Source organism: Dendroctonus ponderosae, unplaced genomic scaffold (genome assembly GCF_020466585.1).
Source record: "Dendroctonus ponderosae isolate FM_Combo_2020 unplaced genomic scaffold, Dpon_F_20191213v2 Dpon_F_20191213_8, whole genome shotgun sequence".
Taxonomy (NCBI): Eukaryota; Metazoa; Arthropoda; class Insecta; order Coleoptera; family Curculionidae; genus Dendroctonus; species Dendroctonus ponderosae.
In genome coordinates this window covers 3,364,111-3,384,548 of record NW_026019016.1, presented here as the reverse complement: position 1 = coordinate 3,384,548, position 20,438 = coordinate 3,364,111, and the positions used below count along the sequence as shown (strand labels likewise).

General features: G+C 35.9%; 1 protein-coding gene across 3 annotated transcripts in view; it reads right to left on the bottom strand.

Moving 5' to 3' along the window:
* LOC109546463 (ribosomal protein S6 kinase alpha-5) overlaps positions 1 to 20,438 on the bottom strand; it is a 42,156-nt gene that overhangs the window by 7,414 nt on the left and 14,304 nt on the right. For 2 of the 3 annotated variants that reach the window (XM_019917428.2, XM_019917429.2), the window contains exons 2-5: positions 18,218 to 18,286; positions 14,691 to 14,909; positions 10,641 to 10,756; positions 5,954 to 6,145 (exon numbers count right to left, since the gene is read on the bottom strand). In XM_019917428.2, coding sequence (XP_019772987.2) covers positions 5,954 to 6,145; positions 10,641 to 10,756; positions 14,691 to 14,909; positions 18,218 to 18,286 — 596 coding nt within the window. The remainder of the gene's footprint in view (positions 1 to 5,953; positions 6,146 to 10,640; positions 10,757 to 14,690; positions 14,910 to 18,217; positions 18,287 to 20,438) is intronic. The other variant, XM_048669479.1, reaches the window with a different exon arrangement.

Genomic DNA, 20,438 nt, shown 5'->3' with positions numbered 1-20,438 from the left:
TCAAGCACCTTTTAACATTATACAGTGAGCGGCAGTACATTTACTGAAATTATCTCTTTTTTGTAATTTTATTCAATTGTCTACAAAATTATAATCATTTTTTATGTAACACCCTATGCTTATCTTTATTTACTGACTAAAACTTACTTAACTAATTAAAATTAAGACTCCTAAGAGTTGTTTACAATCCAAGGTGTATGTAAGTAAATCGGTCACAAAATATCGAAACCGAAATCAGGCAGGAATTTAGGAATATTGACAGAAACGCATTCAATAATGTCTTTATGTAAACTATTTTAGTCTTAATTTTAATTAGTTTACCAATTTGGGTGGCAATTTTGCTTACGACTTTCAGAGGCCAATTTCCCAAAAACCCTTAAATATAAATATGAGGTATGCTATACAAAAATGATTAGAATTTTGAAGGGAACTGAATAAAATTACAAAAAAATGTGTTTTTCTGGCTTTGATATCATAACTTTTGAACCATAAAAGTTGGTTCATAAAATGTGCAATTAAAAACAAAAATCGATGTGTCCGAGTGATTTTTGCAAAAATAAACACCTGATCTTTAAAAACTATTCCCCTTAACTGTATGTGAAACCCGTGTACTTTGCATTGTTGTTGAAATGGCCAATTGGTAAAGCGGTTCTGTTTGAACACAGTAGGGAATTCTTAGAAAGAACTCTCACACCTGGGAATTTTAAGCTGATAGAGGCCATGAAAAGTTTTCACTCAAAGCGTTGTGAAAGCTTTGGCCAACCTAATTAGTTCCATCTATACCAATTAAGTATTGGCTTTAAAGCTATGACTTAATATAGGTAACAGTTGCTTTGAATTATTGCAGAACTTAATAAATTGTCGCTAGATTTCCATGCAAACCATTGCCACTTCCTTTCAGACTGAAATGGTAAATTTCAAATTAGCTCGTAGCGTGAGAATAACTAGCTAAAGACCAAAGGGTACAGTAATAACGTGTAAATTTGCAAACTGATACTGTAAGTGATTGCAAAACAGAATGTTGCTTGATTTATAGTACATTAATTATTAGAAAAAGGTTTTTTTTGTGGAAACAATTCGACCTTCCGATATCTTCATACGCGCTAATAGCTGCACATCGATTTGAGTAATAGGCAAAATTAAAATATCTATTTAACTTTGATTAGCTGCCGAATAATAAATAAATATTAATATTAATCAGCCCTGAGATCAGATAAACAAAACCGTATCATTAACAAGCTTGAATTTAAAAGTGGAAAACAACTACTGTAAGGAAGATTCATTAATATTTGGCAATTATCGGTGAAGATCAGCGTGAAGATCATACTGGCGAACGTCTGATGTTGTTTTTTAAGATAAGTTTCTTGTTTTTCGTTTGAGGGACGTTTAGTGAACTTAACGAACGTTTGGATCAATATTTTGTTAATATTAATATTTATTTGGCCCTTCGTCAATAAGCGAAGGAAGGCAAGTGTGTCATAATAACTATTACCTTAGTCACCAATTATTAAAATCCCCATAAACAGTAAGTTGAGAAATATTGGAGGCAACCTTGAGCGATTGAACCATTTTACTTATCATTATTACTGCACACCCTTATTTATTCACCTACATATATGAGCGGGTCTCCAACATAAGCGCCTCGACTATTTAACCTACATAACTTCAATCCAATGTTGAGATGAAGAAGTAAATAATATCGAAATTCCAAGGTGATAATGTGCAAGTTCGCGTATCTAATCGCCAATAAGTTGTTACATTTGCTCGAATCAAACGCGACATGGAACAGAAAAAGCGAGTTCTTGCGATTGGCCAAAATCTGGGCCATCAAAGTGTGTCACCACCAATACATTGCAACACGATGCCAACGATGCAATGCCGGGCCGGCATTTTTTCCCTTTTTTTAAGTAAAATACTCGATAATAGAGAATAACAAGAGATGGAGTAGAAAAACAGATGATTTGGCATTTGGTTAAAAGAAAGATTGAAAATTCACTGCCACTAAAATTTGCGTTTAAACACGCTGGTAAAAAATAGGAACCCTTTTAGTAATGAAACATTTAGATTTGTGAACGTATGCAAGAACTTCTTGATGCAGACGACACAATAGTTTTTGGGCAACCATCTAAATAATGATGGAAAACGGGCTGGTTGCTTTAACCAGCAGCTAATTTATGTAAGGAGGTCGGACATTCAATATTATGATGGCTGTTGTATTCGATAATTGAGCGATTTTGTTGTCGCCCAGACACGAAAATTTCATTTCAATGGCCCCTGTCAGGTGGAAGTAGGATATCAATTTAATTATTGGGAAGGTCGTACTGTGCGGAGGAATCGCATGCTACAATTATGTAATAACTACTAAGTTGAGTGGAAATATGCGACTGAAGTCTATAGGTCGTTCGATAATTGAAATATGTTACTCGGAAGGTCGTTGCAAATGTCGTCCGAAGCATGTGGGAGTGAAAATTCAATTCCGGTCAATAACGATTCCACGTGCTGCGAGTGTATGGAAAGTCGAGATGCACGTTTCCAAACTCGCCGGAATACAGAGCTTCAATTAAGGCCACGCAAATGTAGTTTCAAGTCGAGAATTTTCCGATGTTTCCATTACACGTGCATGAAACGCCTCATGTTTGCTCGCGTTTTCGCATTTAAGCAGTCATTCGGAAGCTCTTGATATGAAATGGTCGGTTGATCCATCGTAACGCAAAAGCAATCGGTTTAAAAAAAAGTAAGCCAAAGTAAAAGGAAAGAAACGCACACCAAATTAACCATTCCATGGGAACAAGTTGGAATCCTTGTTAATGAGAGTAAATTCACTATGTCCGCCGAAAAAGTGTTACGACAGTACTGTTACTTGCACGCGCACCAGGCTCTGAGCAAGTAGTGTAACGGAGTAACAGTTTTTCAGCATACTTTGACCTCAATCTGACTTGTATAAACCGGACACGACATTAGAGCCGTTTTCCTTGCTCTTCCGGTAGTCAGACATGCTAATTCCATTGACTACTTAGCTCACAGCCCATCTTTCTATTAACGGACAAAACTGACTAATTAATTAAATTGAAACTCCAAAATTGTCGATACAACTTTTAGCCCTTTTCGCGACCCTCAAACGGTGGGCCATTGTATTGTATAGCGCCCTAATCGATTCTGTCCCACACGAGAGTCTATTTTCCGGCGAAAATGTAGGTTTTTAGGGCAAACCCCATGAAATTAATGAAGGTTTCGCATCAGCTCGATAAATAACGCGTTTACAATGTAGACCACTTGGTAATCATTTTTGAAAATAATTTTATCGGCTCTCGTTTCAACTGCAACCAGCTGCATATGATCAACTTTCTTGTCCCAGAATTTTAACAACTTTATATTGTGCTTAGTGCCAGCGCATTTATTTCAAGCCATCGGGCTTCATTAACAATTTATTTAGTACATTTAGTAATAAGGTCCTTAAACGAGCTGAATAAAAAGTAGCAAATCGCTTAAGTCAGTATTGTCTGTCGTATATGGATTGGGTTGACCGGCTGTTACTTTCTAGTTTAAAAAACCGCTCCAAGGGGTGAAAACACGAATTTGCATTATTTCTCCCGACATACCATTCGGAACCGCACCTTTTGTTACCCTTATGTTCTGCTTTTGTCGCGCCTGAGTAGCTTAATTTTTAAAACGCCGTTAAAATTAAAATTAATGAGTACTAATACAATGTTCAGGAATTCTTCACTCCAAGACTTGGCTCGTGACTCAACCTTTGCAATTAACAAATGGTTTAAATTTCGAAAACCTTGTCCTACTCTGCAAACTTTCACTTGACTAGATCAGTTTGCAAAACCTAGAATTTCTCAATTTTCTTTATTCACCTCGTCTACGACTCTCCAATCCTCTAATTTGCGCTTAATTAGACGCTTATTTAATATTTGGAAATCCCCCATATTGTGCTTTCTGGACTTGATCTTCACTTTCTCTACTTTCAATTTAAAATGATCAGTTTTGAAACTACTTCCTCATGGTCTGTCGGTTTGAGGAGGCAAAAAAATATTCCGTTTGCAAAGCTTTATGAATAAAATTTGCTGAGAAATTATATCCATTATATCTACAATTTACCAAACTTCATCACATAAGTATCCATGAAACATATGCATCTATTGTTGGTTTTACTTTCCACACCATCGCACGACCGGCCACAAAATTATCTAACTTGCACAGACATTCTTTCGGAAAGTGGGTTTCTGGGTCATGACTTAATAACGTTTGCACATCATTGCGATCGGCTCACAACCATTTTATTACTGCATTATTATTTTTATTTACAAGCTTTCAACCTGCCTTTTGTTGCCACACCGGAATAGCGAAACTTTCCCCAAGTGATAGTTTTCCATGAGTGGATCTTGTGCTTTTACCATCATGTTCATCACCACCAACAACAACTATTCAATTTATGGATTTTTCCAAAGACTTTTCCACCTCGATGTGGGCGAATTCCATACTTTCAGTTACATTCTTAGTGTTCTAAATTCAGAATGGACGCAAATACTTATCGCATTTCGGTTAATAACGTTTAAAAATGCTCTTTAATGGACGTTTAACACGGTTTTATGCCTGTCCCAGATATACGGGGTATCTCTAAAAGGTGGGAAAAAAATGGTTCAACATAATTTAGAAAAAAGTAATTTTGTGACGCACAACCGCAAATAGTTATTATAAATGAATGCTTTTAAGAAATGTTCAATTGAAATGAATTGAATGAATTCAATTGAACCTTGAAATTGATTCACTGTCGAACTGAGGTTCGTTGGGTTAGATCGGCATATTTTAGCCCCCGAACTTTAGGGTAAAAGTCCGCATTGGAAAAATATTTAGTATTTTTTTGTTTAAATTATTTGAATCAATAACGTCCAAAACACGTAAGGATAATTTGTTCAGACATGTACTATGAGCTTGTTGAACTTTTTATTTTAATTGTCGCACTAAACAGCATGGCCGAGGACAGAAGTCTGATTAAAAATGCACGTGTCCCGCTGAGTATTGAATAATTCAACATTGGTTTTCAACTGGTTAGAATATTGTAATCTTCTTGTTAGCATTATGGGACCTGACTGTTTCGGTGACATGCTATCTATGAGAGAGCGATAAGCCGGAAAAATTAATTTTATGAAGTGCACAGTAAAATTCGTAGTTGATGGCTGAGAATAAGTTAGAGAGTATACAGGCGCGGATCATATAAAATGATGACAAAAGTCTAATTAACCGAAAAAGACGTAATTCATCTGCAAGATCGCGTGCACCCAAATTAATTATACGGCTTGTAGAATAATTATTTTCAATATATCTATTCATTCGAGCGCTAATAACAGGCTTGCAAAAACCCGCTCTTGTGTAATTTTCTTATAAATTACCAATGACAATCTGCCTGGGTATCTGGAATACACGAAGGGTTCGAAAGTTAGAGAAGCAATTATCGGAGAAGGAATATGTTTAGCTTGATAACCACTCACGTTCCGCCTTATCGATATTGAGACTGTGATATTTAAACAATGACAGGTGCACCCGATACGGACATGTTATTAACATCGATAATGCAAAATGCAAACTTGTATTTAATAAACAGCGGACAATGTCGGGCATTGCTTTCTCTTTTTGTCGATAATTATCTGCCGCACCGCACTATTGGCCAGATAGATTAACAGCTTGTGCAAACAATCTCGACCATGAGATTCTTGCAGATTTTCACGTTTAATTTAACTTGCATCGGTTACGTAAACCCAAATGAGATCTTTCGGGCTGTTTAAAAGGCTTCAAAGTCATTATTTGCATTTGTGTTTATTTATTTGAATATTCTTGAATTCTAAGATTTAAAGAGGTTTCTGAGCAGGCAGTACATAGCTCATTATTAGGTCATCATTAATTTTCATGCAGAAAAAGTTCCGTATCAGAGTAGTTAAGTAGCACTTACCGTATCGTGTCCGGTCGGGGGTGTTTCAATTACTTCAGGTGCCATATACTCGATGGTTCCGCAAAAAGAGTAGGCCCGCTCAGTACTACCGGGGCCAAGGTTCTTGGACAGGCCGAAATCGGTGATAACGATGTGCCCTTCAGAATCAATTAGAATATTCTCCAATTTAATGTCTCTGTAAATGATGCCCAGCTGAAACAAATTTAAATATTTTTAATCACCAGTTCGGTAGCAATTAGACAATACTAAATTAATGTGCTTAAAAACTCAGGAGGAGGGGTCCGCAAACCGCAGTTTCGCTTGCAAAATCAACCAAACACGAAAACTCCGATATAAATTTCCTAACATACCTTATCGCAACTCAAACGAAAAACTACGGTTTGCAGATCAACTCCCCATTTGATTGTCTTATAAATGAAGAAGGATCAAGGGATTATTTGCCTAAATCCGAAAAATATTGATTGTTCTTGAATTTCTTAAACTTTCTCCTGAATTTTCAGTTAAGGAACAGGAGGGTTTTTTCAATTTTAACGATATAACATAGAAGGTCAATTCGAAATTTTTATCTTAATTCTGTCACCTTCAGTTTTCGCGTGCGATATACATATTGGCTTGGCAATGAAAGTATTTTAGGTTTCACGGCCAAACATTAGAATGAAGGCTATCAAAGACGCTTAAATTAAGGTAATAATACAGAACTTTATGGGAATTATTTTCATATACTACTATTGAAAACGAGTATTTTTGAGCCATATGGTTTCATAAAGTGTTTTGAGGACGCGATTAAAATGGCTTAAACAACGGCATTCAACAGCAAAAAAATTACTCGACATCGACAAAAACTCTACTAGTACAAGGAATTATAATGTTGCATAGGTAATCAACTGGAACATGTCACAAAATATACCTGCTTAGAAACTTGGACTGGTGAGCCAAGAGGCACAGAATGGAAATAAGGTTTCTAAGGACATTTCACTGGAATGTGAACTCCCCAATAAATCTTCAAATAAATAGATTTTTTCAAGAGGAATTCCTGATATATCACAAAACATACATCCACCAGAAGTGTGAATTTTAGGTCCCTAAAAATCTGTATAATAAATCTCGCAGCTTGCCGTAAACAGACTATACAATATGTGCCCTTCTTTCGCCCATTGCAACCTGCGTGACACCGTTCGGCGTACAGGAAAAACACCTGGTTCATGGATAAAATACGTGAAACCCATGGTGGGGTCTTTTACCCGAGACTGGGCTCAACAATTCCAAGTTCCACTGCATCGGAACCTATCGTAAATATTTATGCGTTCTGCTGAGGAAAATTACACTGATAGCAATTTCGACATCTATTTTCAATGAGAAATAAAATCGCACGCGAGGCGATGGAAAAGCAGCTGATTATCGGATGCACGTGCCTGATGGGAACCTTGATCTATGGCCAATGCCATCCACGCCGAAACCGAAAAGCAAATTGTTCAATTATTTTAATCGTTTTGTACCGCAGTTTGCAAGGATTTTCGTTCTATTAATTTGGTTGCTTTCCGGTCAGTTTTCTTATTGGAAAGGACATCGGGGAATCACTGTAAGGTGGAATCCTGGACCAGTTCAAAAGTCCAACAAGCCAGACTCGTGCATTGGCAATTTCTCAAAATTCACGATCTTATGCGGCCATTTCCATTCGACGCAAAAACTATTTTCGGCTCAATTAATCCTAATGTTACTCATTTATCAGCCATAATAGCATTTTTCTTTGAAAATATCAAATCTTGAATAGAAAGCTAAACTGAATGAATCAATGTATCAACTAAATGCTCGAATAATTCAATGCAACCCAAAAAACCCAAATGTTCCACACAACATGGACTAGAATCGGTATTTCCTAGTCCGTAAGTCGACAGAAGCCTTGAAAATATTTCTGAAAATCGTACTCATCCGAGGTGCGTGAAACCAGAGTGAACCATGAATTCTTGACCATTTCTCTTGCACCAGGCGGCCAGGCGAATGATACCAGTGGCTTTTCACTTATGGGTGATGAAACGAAACAGATGCACCTCGTCTGAGAGAAAAAATAGCCAGCTGTTGCTGGCTGCTTGTGCCACTAGATCCGAACCGCCCCCGGGGTTCATGATTTTCAGACCGTTTTGCGGTGCTCGATTCACGAACAGTTGCAAGACGGAAAAGGCCCAATTAATTAACACGACATACGTTCAATAACCCGCAGAATAATTCCATTCAAAGTGCACAAAGTTACAAGCCTGTAAACCTTCACTTTGTGAGGTCCACGTACCCAAAAAACAAAACACTCGATTTGTGAAAACAAAAACAGCGAGTAGGTATCTATGCAGCTGTTCGCAAAAGCCTTGCCTGCATTTTTCTATAATTAAACAGGTTCGTGGCAACATTTAAGTCAACTGCATAAATAAAAATCGGGTAAGTAACCTCCGAATCGATCGGACTTGGGTATAGGTGACTTTGCCTCGTGGTTTTCAAAAAACATATTTGTTCTCGACGTGTTTAAATTAAACTGAAGCGTGCATCAGCAAAATTATTATTGAAGCCAGTTTAGTCGCATTTTCAGTAAACGGCGAAAGTCTCAAAGTAATGATTCCGTTGCGAAAAACAATTCAATCGGTGCAAAAAATAAACAAAAAACCAAATGGAGATCAATTTAGACAACCAATAATTCGTTTAAGATGTGATCCAGACAACACTCGAAAACGCCACTCAAATCAAAGAACTGATAATTAATAATCAACTAAATGTAAACTTTTCAAAAAGTTACAGGATAATTTAAAAATTAGTGTACCAGTCGCTACTTTAAGCTTTTAATACCCTGCAACCTTGGATTTTATTTTTGCTCGGAAAAATTATGTAACGCTGAAGCTTGCAGTGCAAGGTTTCGATATACTGGTCGTCTCCAAAAAAAATCTGAGCTCTAAAAGCCTGGCCTAAACGCCATTGTTTCCTTGTAATAAACGTTTCATGGGTGGAAAGGCCCAAAATTCAAGGCTAACTAATTGGTAGAGCTTTCGATGGGTATAAACAATAGACCCACTCTTATTTAAACCCACGAACATAAGATGACAATAAATTCATCTCATGTAACTATAAATACTATGTATATAAAGTGTTCGAGTTTTGGCTGTTTCTGATAAAAAAAAGGAGCTAAACTCTTCAATTGTATAGGGTCTGTTCGTATTGTACAATGACATCGTGAGAAGACACGTAGTTTTCCACAGCAATTAATTGAAACACTCCAGCTCCAAAAAAGCTCCAGAGAGTAGGAGTATTGGAATAAAACTGGACAATATCGGGGAATTCTGTTGAAATGTTTAACACTTAAATTGCTGTGATGTCTAAACCACTTGTCCGATTTTAGGCATCTCGGGCTTGTTTAGCAGCAAAATGTAATTAGTTTGAACTACCTGTTGTAACAATAACAGTTTTTTTTTGTTGTTAACGCGGAAACTTAAATCCCTCGATGTAAATGAAGCGTTTAAACACTCTGTATTATTAGCCAGTCAAGGACGAAACTACGACGATCTAACCCATAAACATGAATCAAATAGAGCGTAGTGTTATAATTTAAACAATCAGCAGAACAAAGATTATTAAAAATGTGCAATTCCGAATCCATCAACAGAAAATGGCTTTTTTAATCAAAATTTTAAGCTAATTGTTAACTGTTAAGTTGAATTAATTCCGGGAATATTTGTGCAAGTCAGTTGCGTAAGTGTTTGGAAAATATCATGGAACTTGGAGATAATACAATTATCAATTATGGTTCAATAGCCAAGCAAAAGATGGTGGTGGTGGAGAAGGAGGTGAAAATACATTTAATAATGGCAAATACAGTAATACAATAAGCATCAGCCAATTGCGATCAAGTGGGAAATCAGAAGCTTTGAAGATAAGAAGGCAGAAATTCTTTGTTTACACGTGCGCGTGTTCACAAAGCTGGCATAAGTAAATCGACTTTTTCGTAAATACGTAACAGCAGATTTAACAATAAAATTAAAATTTGAATTAGGTATTTAAAGTGATTTAAATCAAATAACAACAAAAACAGTCTTCGTCGTTCTAAATCTACATTGTTCAAATAAAAATATTGCTAGCAAATAAACAAGATTGTTCATAAATGTGGATTTATGCGAATTCACAATAAAGATTTTCTATGTATTTTGCTCTCTTGATCGTGATCAGATCGCTCACCTTTGGTGAACAAAAAAAAACAAATACGCATCCAAGCTTCAAGCTATTTATGTAAATGATTATATTTGATAAGAATAAGCAAAAAGATCAAAGTCGAAAGCAAATAGTAACAGTTTTTCCATCAAATAGCCCATCACAAAGGTTGTATACCTTGAACATTTATTAAGCTATTTAGAACATTAGGACTTGAGATAAATCAAGTGAATATTCGGAATATTCGCTATTTGGCTTGGTATAGTGCGTCACATATATAACTATGATCACGTCACAATAAGCAAAAAAGATAGAGGCCAACCGTGAGCAGCACAATAATTTTGGCAGTGAGAATCAAAGACCTGCCTGGCAAAGTCCCAAGGTTAATTATTTTGATAATGGTCAAATGCGTATTAATTCATAGATGCAAGTCGTCATCAAACAGGCCGATTTGAGCTCTAACGGCCACACCAGCTACCCGATTTAATCTATATCAAAAACTTACCTGGTGCAATTTTTCCAGTGCTATGATGATTTCGGCGACGTAAACCTTGACTTCGCTTGGAGTAAACCGATCGCGCCGATACAAATGGCTAAAGAGTTCACCACCAGCAACATAATCTGGAATAGAACATACATTTATTTGACTATGTCATCACACGCAGTAATGCGAGGCTTATTTTTCCACAAAAAAATAAGGTGGTTTAATGTAAAAAAACAAGCCGAGCTTCCAACTTGACCCGTTTTACGACCACGAGTAAATTAATTTCGTCTCCTGACATTTGCAGCTAAAGTTTCGCAAAAAGTCCAGCAAAACATGGCACAGATCCATTAAAATTCCTTCCTTCGAATCGAAAATAGCGTTTTGTAATTTTCATTCGAATCGCTCTTAATTGATATTTACCAATAATCTACAGTACACAATAATCTTGAGATTATCTCCGTTTGTATACGAAAGAGTTTCGTTCTGTTTATTTAGGCACAGAGCAAGGGTCGTTGGACATAATCAGGCTAAATTTACTTGTTTTTGTCAATAACAGATTACTGGTAAATTAACCGCATGGGACATCAACAACAAATATTTACCTCTGGAAGATTTCTATAAAGTATTCGACAAACAATTTCGAATTAAGCCAGACCTTTATCCGGTTCAGTTCCACGAAATATGTAATAAAAATAAGGACATTTTCATTTCCAAGGGACAACTATTGCAGTGCAGATGGGTGTGCATCGACTCAACAAACGATTACAAATGAAAAATAACCTTCAATAAATTAATAGACCTTGTTAGAGTAGCTATTGTTACCACGGTGCGACCTTGCTGGTATAGAAAAGTAAGCCGGCTTCAAAATGGTATTAAACAATTTTTGGCGGTCGCGTTTTTCTTTCATATAATTTTTCAAAATTGTTGCTTAATTAGCGATTAATTTAATCTTTTGTTAAAATTTGCACAACATTATTCATGTAAGGATGGGAGTCGTACTATTGCGATTTTAATTTGATGGTATTAGGTAATTTTTTTTAAATGTAATTATAATTACATCTTAAGGAAACGTTTCTCAAATGTAGATGATTAGAGTTTAAACCACTCAAGAGAATGTTTATCTTAAATAACTAATATAATATATATAAAGTAATGAAATAAATATAAAAAAATAGTTTCATAGGGGATGAATAATTGAGAACATGTAAGAATTATACCGGTTGTTAAGGTCGGAATCTCGGTCGGCATAATAAATTACTTAGCTTGCGGAGCTCTAGATTATCGTATAACCGTACGGGGAATTTTCTAATTATTAACGAAATATTTCGCATAGTTTGCGCTGCATTGTGCACTTTTAAACTCACCGGCGTAGTTCAATAATTAAAATTGTGTTAATGGGCCTGAAGAGAAAAATGAAAAACTTAATATCGCTCATGCATTTTCATCCGCGCTGATGCCCAGTTACAAAAACTTCAAATTCTGGTTGAAATATTGCATCATTAAAAAATCACCAATGTTTTACATTTGTGGTTTCGAGCTTTGCACTTGTGAAGGTGAATTCTGCACCAGTGAAAGTGAGACGGCACTTTCATGTACACTTTCTCTTCTCAAGATTTGATTTAATGCCATTAGTGGTTGCCTAAGTGTTATAGTTTTAGATGTTTTTCCAATACATTCTACAAGGGCGAATTAGCAATTCAGTGGTAGCACCAGTGTCTGGACTTTTCATGTAATAGCTGGTTTTATCGCTAATTACACAGAAATAAACGAATATTCAGCTTAAATATGCTGCAAAATAAATAAGACCTTAGATTCCTTAACTTTGGAATCTGAAACATAAAGAATGTGAAAGCTGAAGGTCCAAAACATTGCACTTGCTACAACCCCAATCCCAATAACGGTCACTAGGAAAAACCACTCAATTTATCAGGGTCAGAACTGGCAATAAATCTCTAAAAGAATGGACAAAATCCCTCGTTTCACAGGTATGGCCAAACATAACATTGTTGTCGAATTCGTTGAAGACCTCTCGCAACCAGTGTTTTGTGGCTTGATTTGGAGAATTATCGCATGAAGTTAGCAAGTAAACGAAAAACAAATGGATGTTCTAATAGTTTCAGCATGGTGAAGAAAGCAATCGGTACGCACCAGGCCAAATTGATAATTATTTCATAACGCAAACGACGTTTCTCTTTTTTTTGAGGAACTGAGGTGTATTGTCGGTCTCGTCACGCATTGCAACTCTGCTGCGTTGTATAACGATAAGAATGACCTAAATTTTGAAAAATGTCACTCTCAAAGGCAACCTGACCGGTATATTAACCATGATAATGATGTCCACCACACGAATTCGTAAACAAAATCCGGTATTTCAAGAAAATTAGATATTTTTAACCGAAGTGAAAATTCGAATTCCAGAAAAAGTTTCATTTAGTTTATGGCTCTTCATGCGGAAACAAAATGACCACAAAGAGATGTCTGAGGCTTGCTATTAGCTGGTGTGAGGAGATTTTGACTGATGGGACTTTAATTCAGCTGCTATACATCTCAATTTAAATATCCTAATAGTTTATCTGAGAGTGAATAAATCAATACAAGGCCTTTAAATCGTTTCTCCATTGAACTAAGCATGATTATCATTAAGGCTGCAAGCTCTTTTTTAACAACGGTTAAATGGCATTGACATTTCGTAGCACAATGTAATCTTAATTAATTACAAAAATTTCGGTGGTAAGAGCTGGAAAGTTCATCGTTAAAAATATACATGTACATTAAAGCCCCAACACGTACTTATTTAACTGACCGGTACTTACCTTCCAACTTGTTTGTCTCTAAAACGTTTTAACTTTACTCAAGACTAATTGGAAATTGAAAAAAATTAACTGAAACTAGAAGCCTTGATGAATAAATTATTTAGACAAGTAAAACCAAAAGAACAAAACTAGCAATCAGTGGGATTTTCAATCAGCCGATTGAAACGAGACAGGTTTCCATTGCGAAATCTTCTCCATCGCAACATAAAGCATTTGCGCGATTTTACGCATAATTTTGTTAGTGATTTTCATAAAAATTCAAATATTTTCTTTATTGATAGAAATATTTTTAGAGATGAAATTTTAGATCATATTTTGAAAATAAAAATAACAGTTAATTTTTTAATGCAAAACTGAATCAAGAACACTGAATGAAAAGAATTCACTAATTGAAATCCTAGTAATTTTTGAAGAAACTTATTAATATTTAAAATGTGCACATTATCCCCTCAAATGATGTTATTTAACGAAAAATATAAACAATTTAAGGAAATGAACTATTCGAAAGCAGTTTGCAATATCAAACTATCCATTATAGCGTTAATTGAACATTAAGTCAAGTAGAAAGTCATAGTTAGAAAGAAATGATTTTGTCGATTGAAAATGGATAAGCAATGGAGATATAATGACACATTAAAACCGTGATATGAATGAAGTTTTTCAGCAAATGCCCTTCCAGAATCAACACTTGATATAATTTTCATGGGAAATTAGAAGAATCAGACGTGTCCACACCAGAGCACCCCTAATAGTTTGAATTAAATATTTACAACTAAGAAAGAGATCATTTTCTTCTGTGAACAGATTGCTTCTGCACACCCTTCAATATTCAAGAACCAATTTAATATGCATTAGAAATGCGAAAAATTTGTTTATTTTGATTGACTCCTCACTGTTCTTGATGCACAAAAACTAAAGCAAGTGCAGGCCTCAAATATTGACGATTGACGATGATTCTGATTAAATCAGACGCCAGTTTACTCCTGACACCTTCATCAATTACCCAACGACATTCAGCTTAATTAGTTAACCAATGAATGGCTGAATAGTTAGAATAACTCTTCCCAGTTGCACTCTGCTCGCACACAAAGAAAGATACATATTAAAATGCTTTTCTGATGACTAAGTTCTGCCATTGTGTGACCGTGTGGGCACTTCATCGAATTAACGCCGAACATGGAGTGAAGCGCAAGAATATTCTCTTGGAAGCTCGGCATGTCGAAATGATTTCACATAAATGACTTAAAAAAAGACTTACCTAATATTAGATGCAGTTTGGATTCCGTTTGGAAGGCATAGTGGAGGGTAACCAGAAAAGGGCTGTCGCGAATAGCTTCCAACACTTCGCGCTCGGTCCTCGTATGTTCAGTACTTTTCTTTTTCTGTACGATGGTTGCTTTTTTAAGCACTTTCATCGCATAGAGCTTGCCAGTATCAGAACCACCCTGCTTGCGAACTAGGAAGACTTTCCCATAAGCTGTAAACAATAAAAAAACAATATAAATTTCGCAATAACAAGAATTCGTTTTGTGCAAATGTGCCCAAATATTCCGAAGGTCGGTCCATTGATCAACCATTTAAGCCGGTGCTTAATCACCAAGTTGAAACAATGTGTGTTGTATTTTCCCGATGTTGATACGTTGGCCAAGTTGGAGTAATGACATTGATAAAGAAAACAACATTAAATCAAGGATTTTCGTTAATTATGGCACGCAAGTGGAAAATATGTTTGCCATTTTTGCAGTATCTGTCTTCAGCAATTATCTATCTTATCGCCATCCGGCTAAATAGTACACACAATTTCCAGGAAATTAATAAAATCGGTAAATTACGGTTCGTATCCCAGTCTTACAGAATTATGCAATAATTCTGAAAGATCCTTGAATCAACTCCAAAGTGAGTTTTAATAAACAGCATACCTACTATCAGTTTTAATTTTATAATTCAACCTTGGTTACAACCATCAAGCTGTAGTTTAATTAGCTAAACATTAAATAAGCTAAGGGTGATAATCGAGCAATTATCAAAACCAGCTAATCATATTGCGAAAATCGCAATTAGAAAATGATTTTTGAAAAAAAAACTTGTAACCAGCGAACCATTTGCTGTATGTATTCGCTGATAATAATCGGTTAAATCGACCTTTGGCATTATGCCTTATTGCGCATTGCGAATTTCAAAATTGCTCTAAAACAAAGCGTTTGTATAAATTTTCTTGATTTGGCAAGAAACGTAGGTACACTTCCGCTTCAACAAAGGAAATATGATTTCGAAAACTTATCAATTGTTTGCTCAAACTTTAGTTTATCGGTGTCTAGTCGAGTACGAATGACTTTGGAATTTACTACTTTACCTAAACATGCTGTCCGACATGTATCTAAATGAGATAAAACAATGATTTTAGGTCAAGTTCTCACTGCCAAAGCAGTTGAAGACGTTTTTAGCATCGCGTATGTAATTATATAATGAATAAGTGACATTTGGTAAGCCAATGGGCTGAAACCGCACTATCGCTTCTATCTTTACTACTCGAGGCCCCCATAACGCAACTTTTACTTGGACCATGGTTATATATAGGATAATTAGCATTGCGTTAAAAAAGAAAGTGCCTGCGATACATTAATATATATCGTATATCAATTTTTTAAGTCTTCTGCTGGGCAAATAATAGGCAATTATTGCTAATAACACGCCACCGAAACGAATTTCGCAATTTTACAATAGTAAATAGTTAAAGTATAAATAACATTTAGGTCAATGAAAGAGTCCAATTCACATGACTTTGCTATTAGAAATTTGGTGGAGAGTTTCTATGATAGAAATACGTATACAAAAGTGTCTGAACGGAGCGTCCTTTGGCCCCTTCTAATCCCGTAAAAGGGGGCAAACACCCCGCAAAATTGCGCCTCCGATAACCCAACGGTTTTTGCCAGTCGCGGGCCCCATAGTGAGGATTGAGGTCAAAAATCCCCGTCTTTCGACGTTGCCATCGTGATTCGTTGCTACCAAATTTATATGAAGAAAAATGTAATTAAGTAGGTAGTTAAACCAACAAATCGGTACTTTCACTAACAGGATTAATAAAATATGCGCGTTTCAGTGATCAGCTACAAAAAATGAATGAAAGGCTTACAAAATCAGAATATCGATGTTTCATGTGCAGTTAATATATTTTTTATCTAGACATTTATCAAATAATTCCGGCAGTATTTGCGAACATGGCGCGCCTAAGGTCGAAACAAGTATATGCATAGCACAACTGCGCCTGGTATATACCGTAATAAGTACCATTGAAGGTTAAAAAGCCATGGTTGCAGTCATGTATATATCTTTAAATCAAGGAAGAATTAAAACTGTTAATATTAGTAATTGGCAAATAAGAAATGTTGTAAAAAGGACGCAATGATTGCCAGACTGTAGAGCAAAAGAAGGATGTCGATGCAATTCTTGCCATTCACTAGGTATTTTTCGTTAGCTACTGTTTGAATTTCCGTTAACAAACGATGATGGTTTGCATAAACTAGGTCTATAGGCTAAGTGTTTATGAATAGAATGATGAGCAAAGATAGGACAGTTGAGAGCAAAATTAGGGGCGTAAATAGTTTTGGTAAATAGAGTTTTTGGGCATTTTGAAGCAACATCAGTTAGCTGCGGCTAAAACCCTAACTTTTGTCGATAGAAAATACCAAAGCCTCCGGTTGTTTTGAGCTCAATCAATGTTATCACTTTCAAGTTTCCAAGATTTAAATTTGAAATGTAAAAAGCCAATACGATAAAATTGCAGTATATTGCCTGAATAATGACTCATTTTACTGCCGATCATTTAATAATTAAAATAAAAACATCAAAAAAGGAAACATGATATTCTGCCTATGACTAGTAAGTATCAATTAGAGATATTAGACTAAAATTTTTACTCTAATAACAATAAGCAACGTGACTCATTATGGCTCATTTATTATGGCCTGTGTAATCGATCAAAGACTTTACATCAATTTCATGTTTGCCCTTCTGATTGCAATACGGCAAATAATAAATGAACTTGATCTAAATTGAACCGAACAAGATATGATTTTTTCAGTGTCTAACCGTTCCAATCCAGTTGGATTCCACTCTATTCATCCAAATATTGAGCGTTGCGCCTAATAAACCACCAAAGCTAGATCAATTTCCTTAATAATTGTGCGTGCAAAAGAAATAGGGAAAATACCAATTTAAAATAAAAAATATTTTAAGTGTATCTTTGCCACTTGCCACTTAATCAGGCCCTGAAGGGTATTTCCAAGTAAGTAATTGAAGACATTTGCCTTGGTTTTTCCTAGCATGGTTTATCTACTTTCAACTTCGTTGTCTTGGCCGAGGCATCAATGCGACTTTAGCAATTATTATAACTGTGAACTGATTTCAAGCCATTCGGCTAATATACAAAGCGGTTTGGCTTCATGTATGTGCAACAAAGTTGTTTGCCTAAATAATGTTCAACATTGTAACCGCATAGGGGAGTGTGTTTTTGAAAAAGCAGCGATTTTTCGGTTATCTGCCAGACACCTGGTTCATTACACTTTCTCACAACTGTTATCATGTTTACAAAACCGGAGAAAAATAATATAGAAGTATTTACCCAAAGACATTAGTCTCATTGAAACATTTTAAAAGTATCACTTATGGTGTGGTAGGTGAAAAGTGAACTTACACTGCAAATGATCAAGGTTGAGGCTTGAGGCCACAGTGTTGAACAATAAATATTTAATAATTTACACAGATGCGCAGAAAATGATAACTTACCTCCCGTGCCGAGCACTGTCAGGACGTTGAAGTCGGTCATTCCGACTCTCTCGTATCCCGACAGATTCACTGAAATAAAAAATATATATTTATTACAAATATAGAACAAAATTGAGGAAATAGCACGTTTTAAATAACATAACGCCCATCCTCAAGGGATTAGAATTAGGTGACTTTGATGAGCAAGAAAACGTACACTAATGAGCAGTACCATCCGGTATCACTTCCTGGCACTTCATTTCGACATCGCATAGAATTTCCAGTAGTTTGCTCTCTGAACAATATTTAACTGCAATGTTCTCAAATAAACCATCGTATGTTGCAATTAAACCTTATTGAACTTCGAGCAGTTCAAGTATGAAAGAATGAATTATTCAAAATACTATAACAAATCGAAATGAGCAGCTGAAAGCGCCTAAAGGGGCAACGAACGACCAGATATTGCTTACAACAGCAGACGACCCATAACTGCTGCGCTACGAAAAGAGATACAAGAATGTGGCCTATGCAAAAGGTTTATTATTCTATTTTTAGAAATCATGGGGAAATTTGGGATTATTGATAATTGCATATTAATGACGAATTGAAAATCCACTAGCATTTCCACAAGTCTTACCCATATGTACCTACTGGTCTTAATGTGGAAAGAAGGGTGCAATGCACTTCCGCCTTCGAGGGGGAGCAATGCATTCTAAATATGCCCGTATGAATGACACCCAAACTCGATTTTTCCCATTACCTATTCGAGCACGTATTTAACAAATGCAATCGAATTTATATTAGTTGTGTTGCCTCATTTGCATTTTGCAACTTTGCTTTTATCGATATCTATAATCTGTCAGTTTGCATATTTCGCTTAAAAGTACGCTAATTTCCCGAGCAATTTCCCAGATTAAAATCGGTCTATTACTTCTTTGTTTTTAGTTTAACAAAGAAGTACCCTTGATTGCTAAAACAGAAATATGAATTCATTGAAAACGTACAAAATAGAATAAAAATATGGACGATCTGAAAAGAACTAGTTAATATCACCATCGGGATAGTTACCATTATAAAAGTAAAGAAAACAGGACATGAACATGTAGGATAAGGGACTTTTGCAGTGGGCTCGAAAAGCTCCAATATTGCAATAAGTTCATAACATGGCAATAGCACACAGAGACAAGTGATAACAGGGGATAAGACAAGGGGTAAATTATTACTTGTCTCTGGTAGTACCTACTAGTCGATGAAACTCGACCCACATCACTTAAGTGAAAAGTCATCAGTCTGATTTCCAACAAATATATCTCAATCATGTGCAGATCTCCGCATTTGGATCAACCTGTGGTTAATCTCACCATAAATTAGGGTACCGAATGGGTTAAGTAAGTCACATGAAACTAAAAGTATATAGACCATGCTAAAAGGGTTGGGAAATACGAAAAGTACCTGAAGGTCAAGTCAATTCGTTGTCATGTCTAAACCCATCTCACCCATAAAGGGCTCAAGATCATAAAAGTTTATAGGGTGTGATAAAAGGCAAATAAATCAATCCTGAAACCCACCAGGGAACCTTAAATTGCCAATGTGAAAGCAAAGTGCCGGTCAATTGACCCGATCTAGGATCCACGAACCTACCAGTAAAGTAACTGGGTAACTGTCCTCATAATTGATCTTCCGCGGAAAAGAGCAAGTTTGTTGAACAGTTTCACGGTTTGGTCATCATAACGCAGAGGTCCTTAAACGGCCTTGGAGGGAAGTGCCGCTATGAGGTAACGGCCGCGGCTGGGCCCACAGATTGTGGCTCAATTATTTATTAATCATCGGCGAGAGAACTTTTGGTATGATTGAAAATTAAGCTGCTAAACAGCAAAAAGTTATTAGCTCCGAAGGCGATCTAGGGCTTTTCAAGGAACCAAATTGATAAACCGAGTAGAAAATGAGGAACATTATCAATCTACAAGAAAACGATACCGTGGGCAAACATTTGAACGGGCTGCGGATTTGCATATTTAAACTAACTAAATAAATTCAATTATAGATCGCTACAAGAACTCTACAAATTCAATGCAAAACAGGGAAGACAAAATCAAACTAATTGATTGATATAAGGAATTAAACGCCCAATTTGCAACAATCGCGTTTACGATCGGAGAACCAACATAAAAAATTGGGACACAAGTAGTCAGAAATGTAACATGCAAATCACTAATTTTGATTACAAAAATTTGGTATTAAA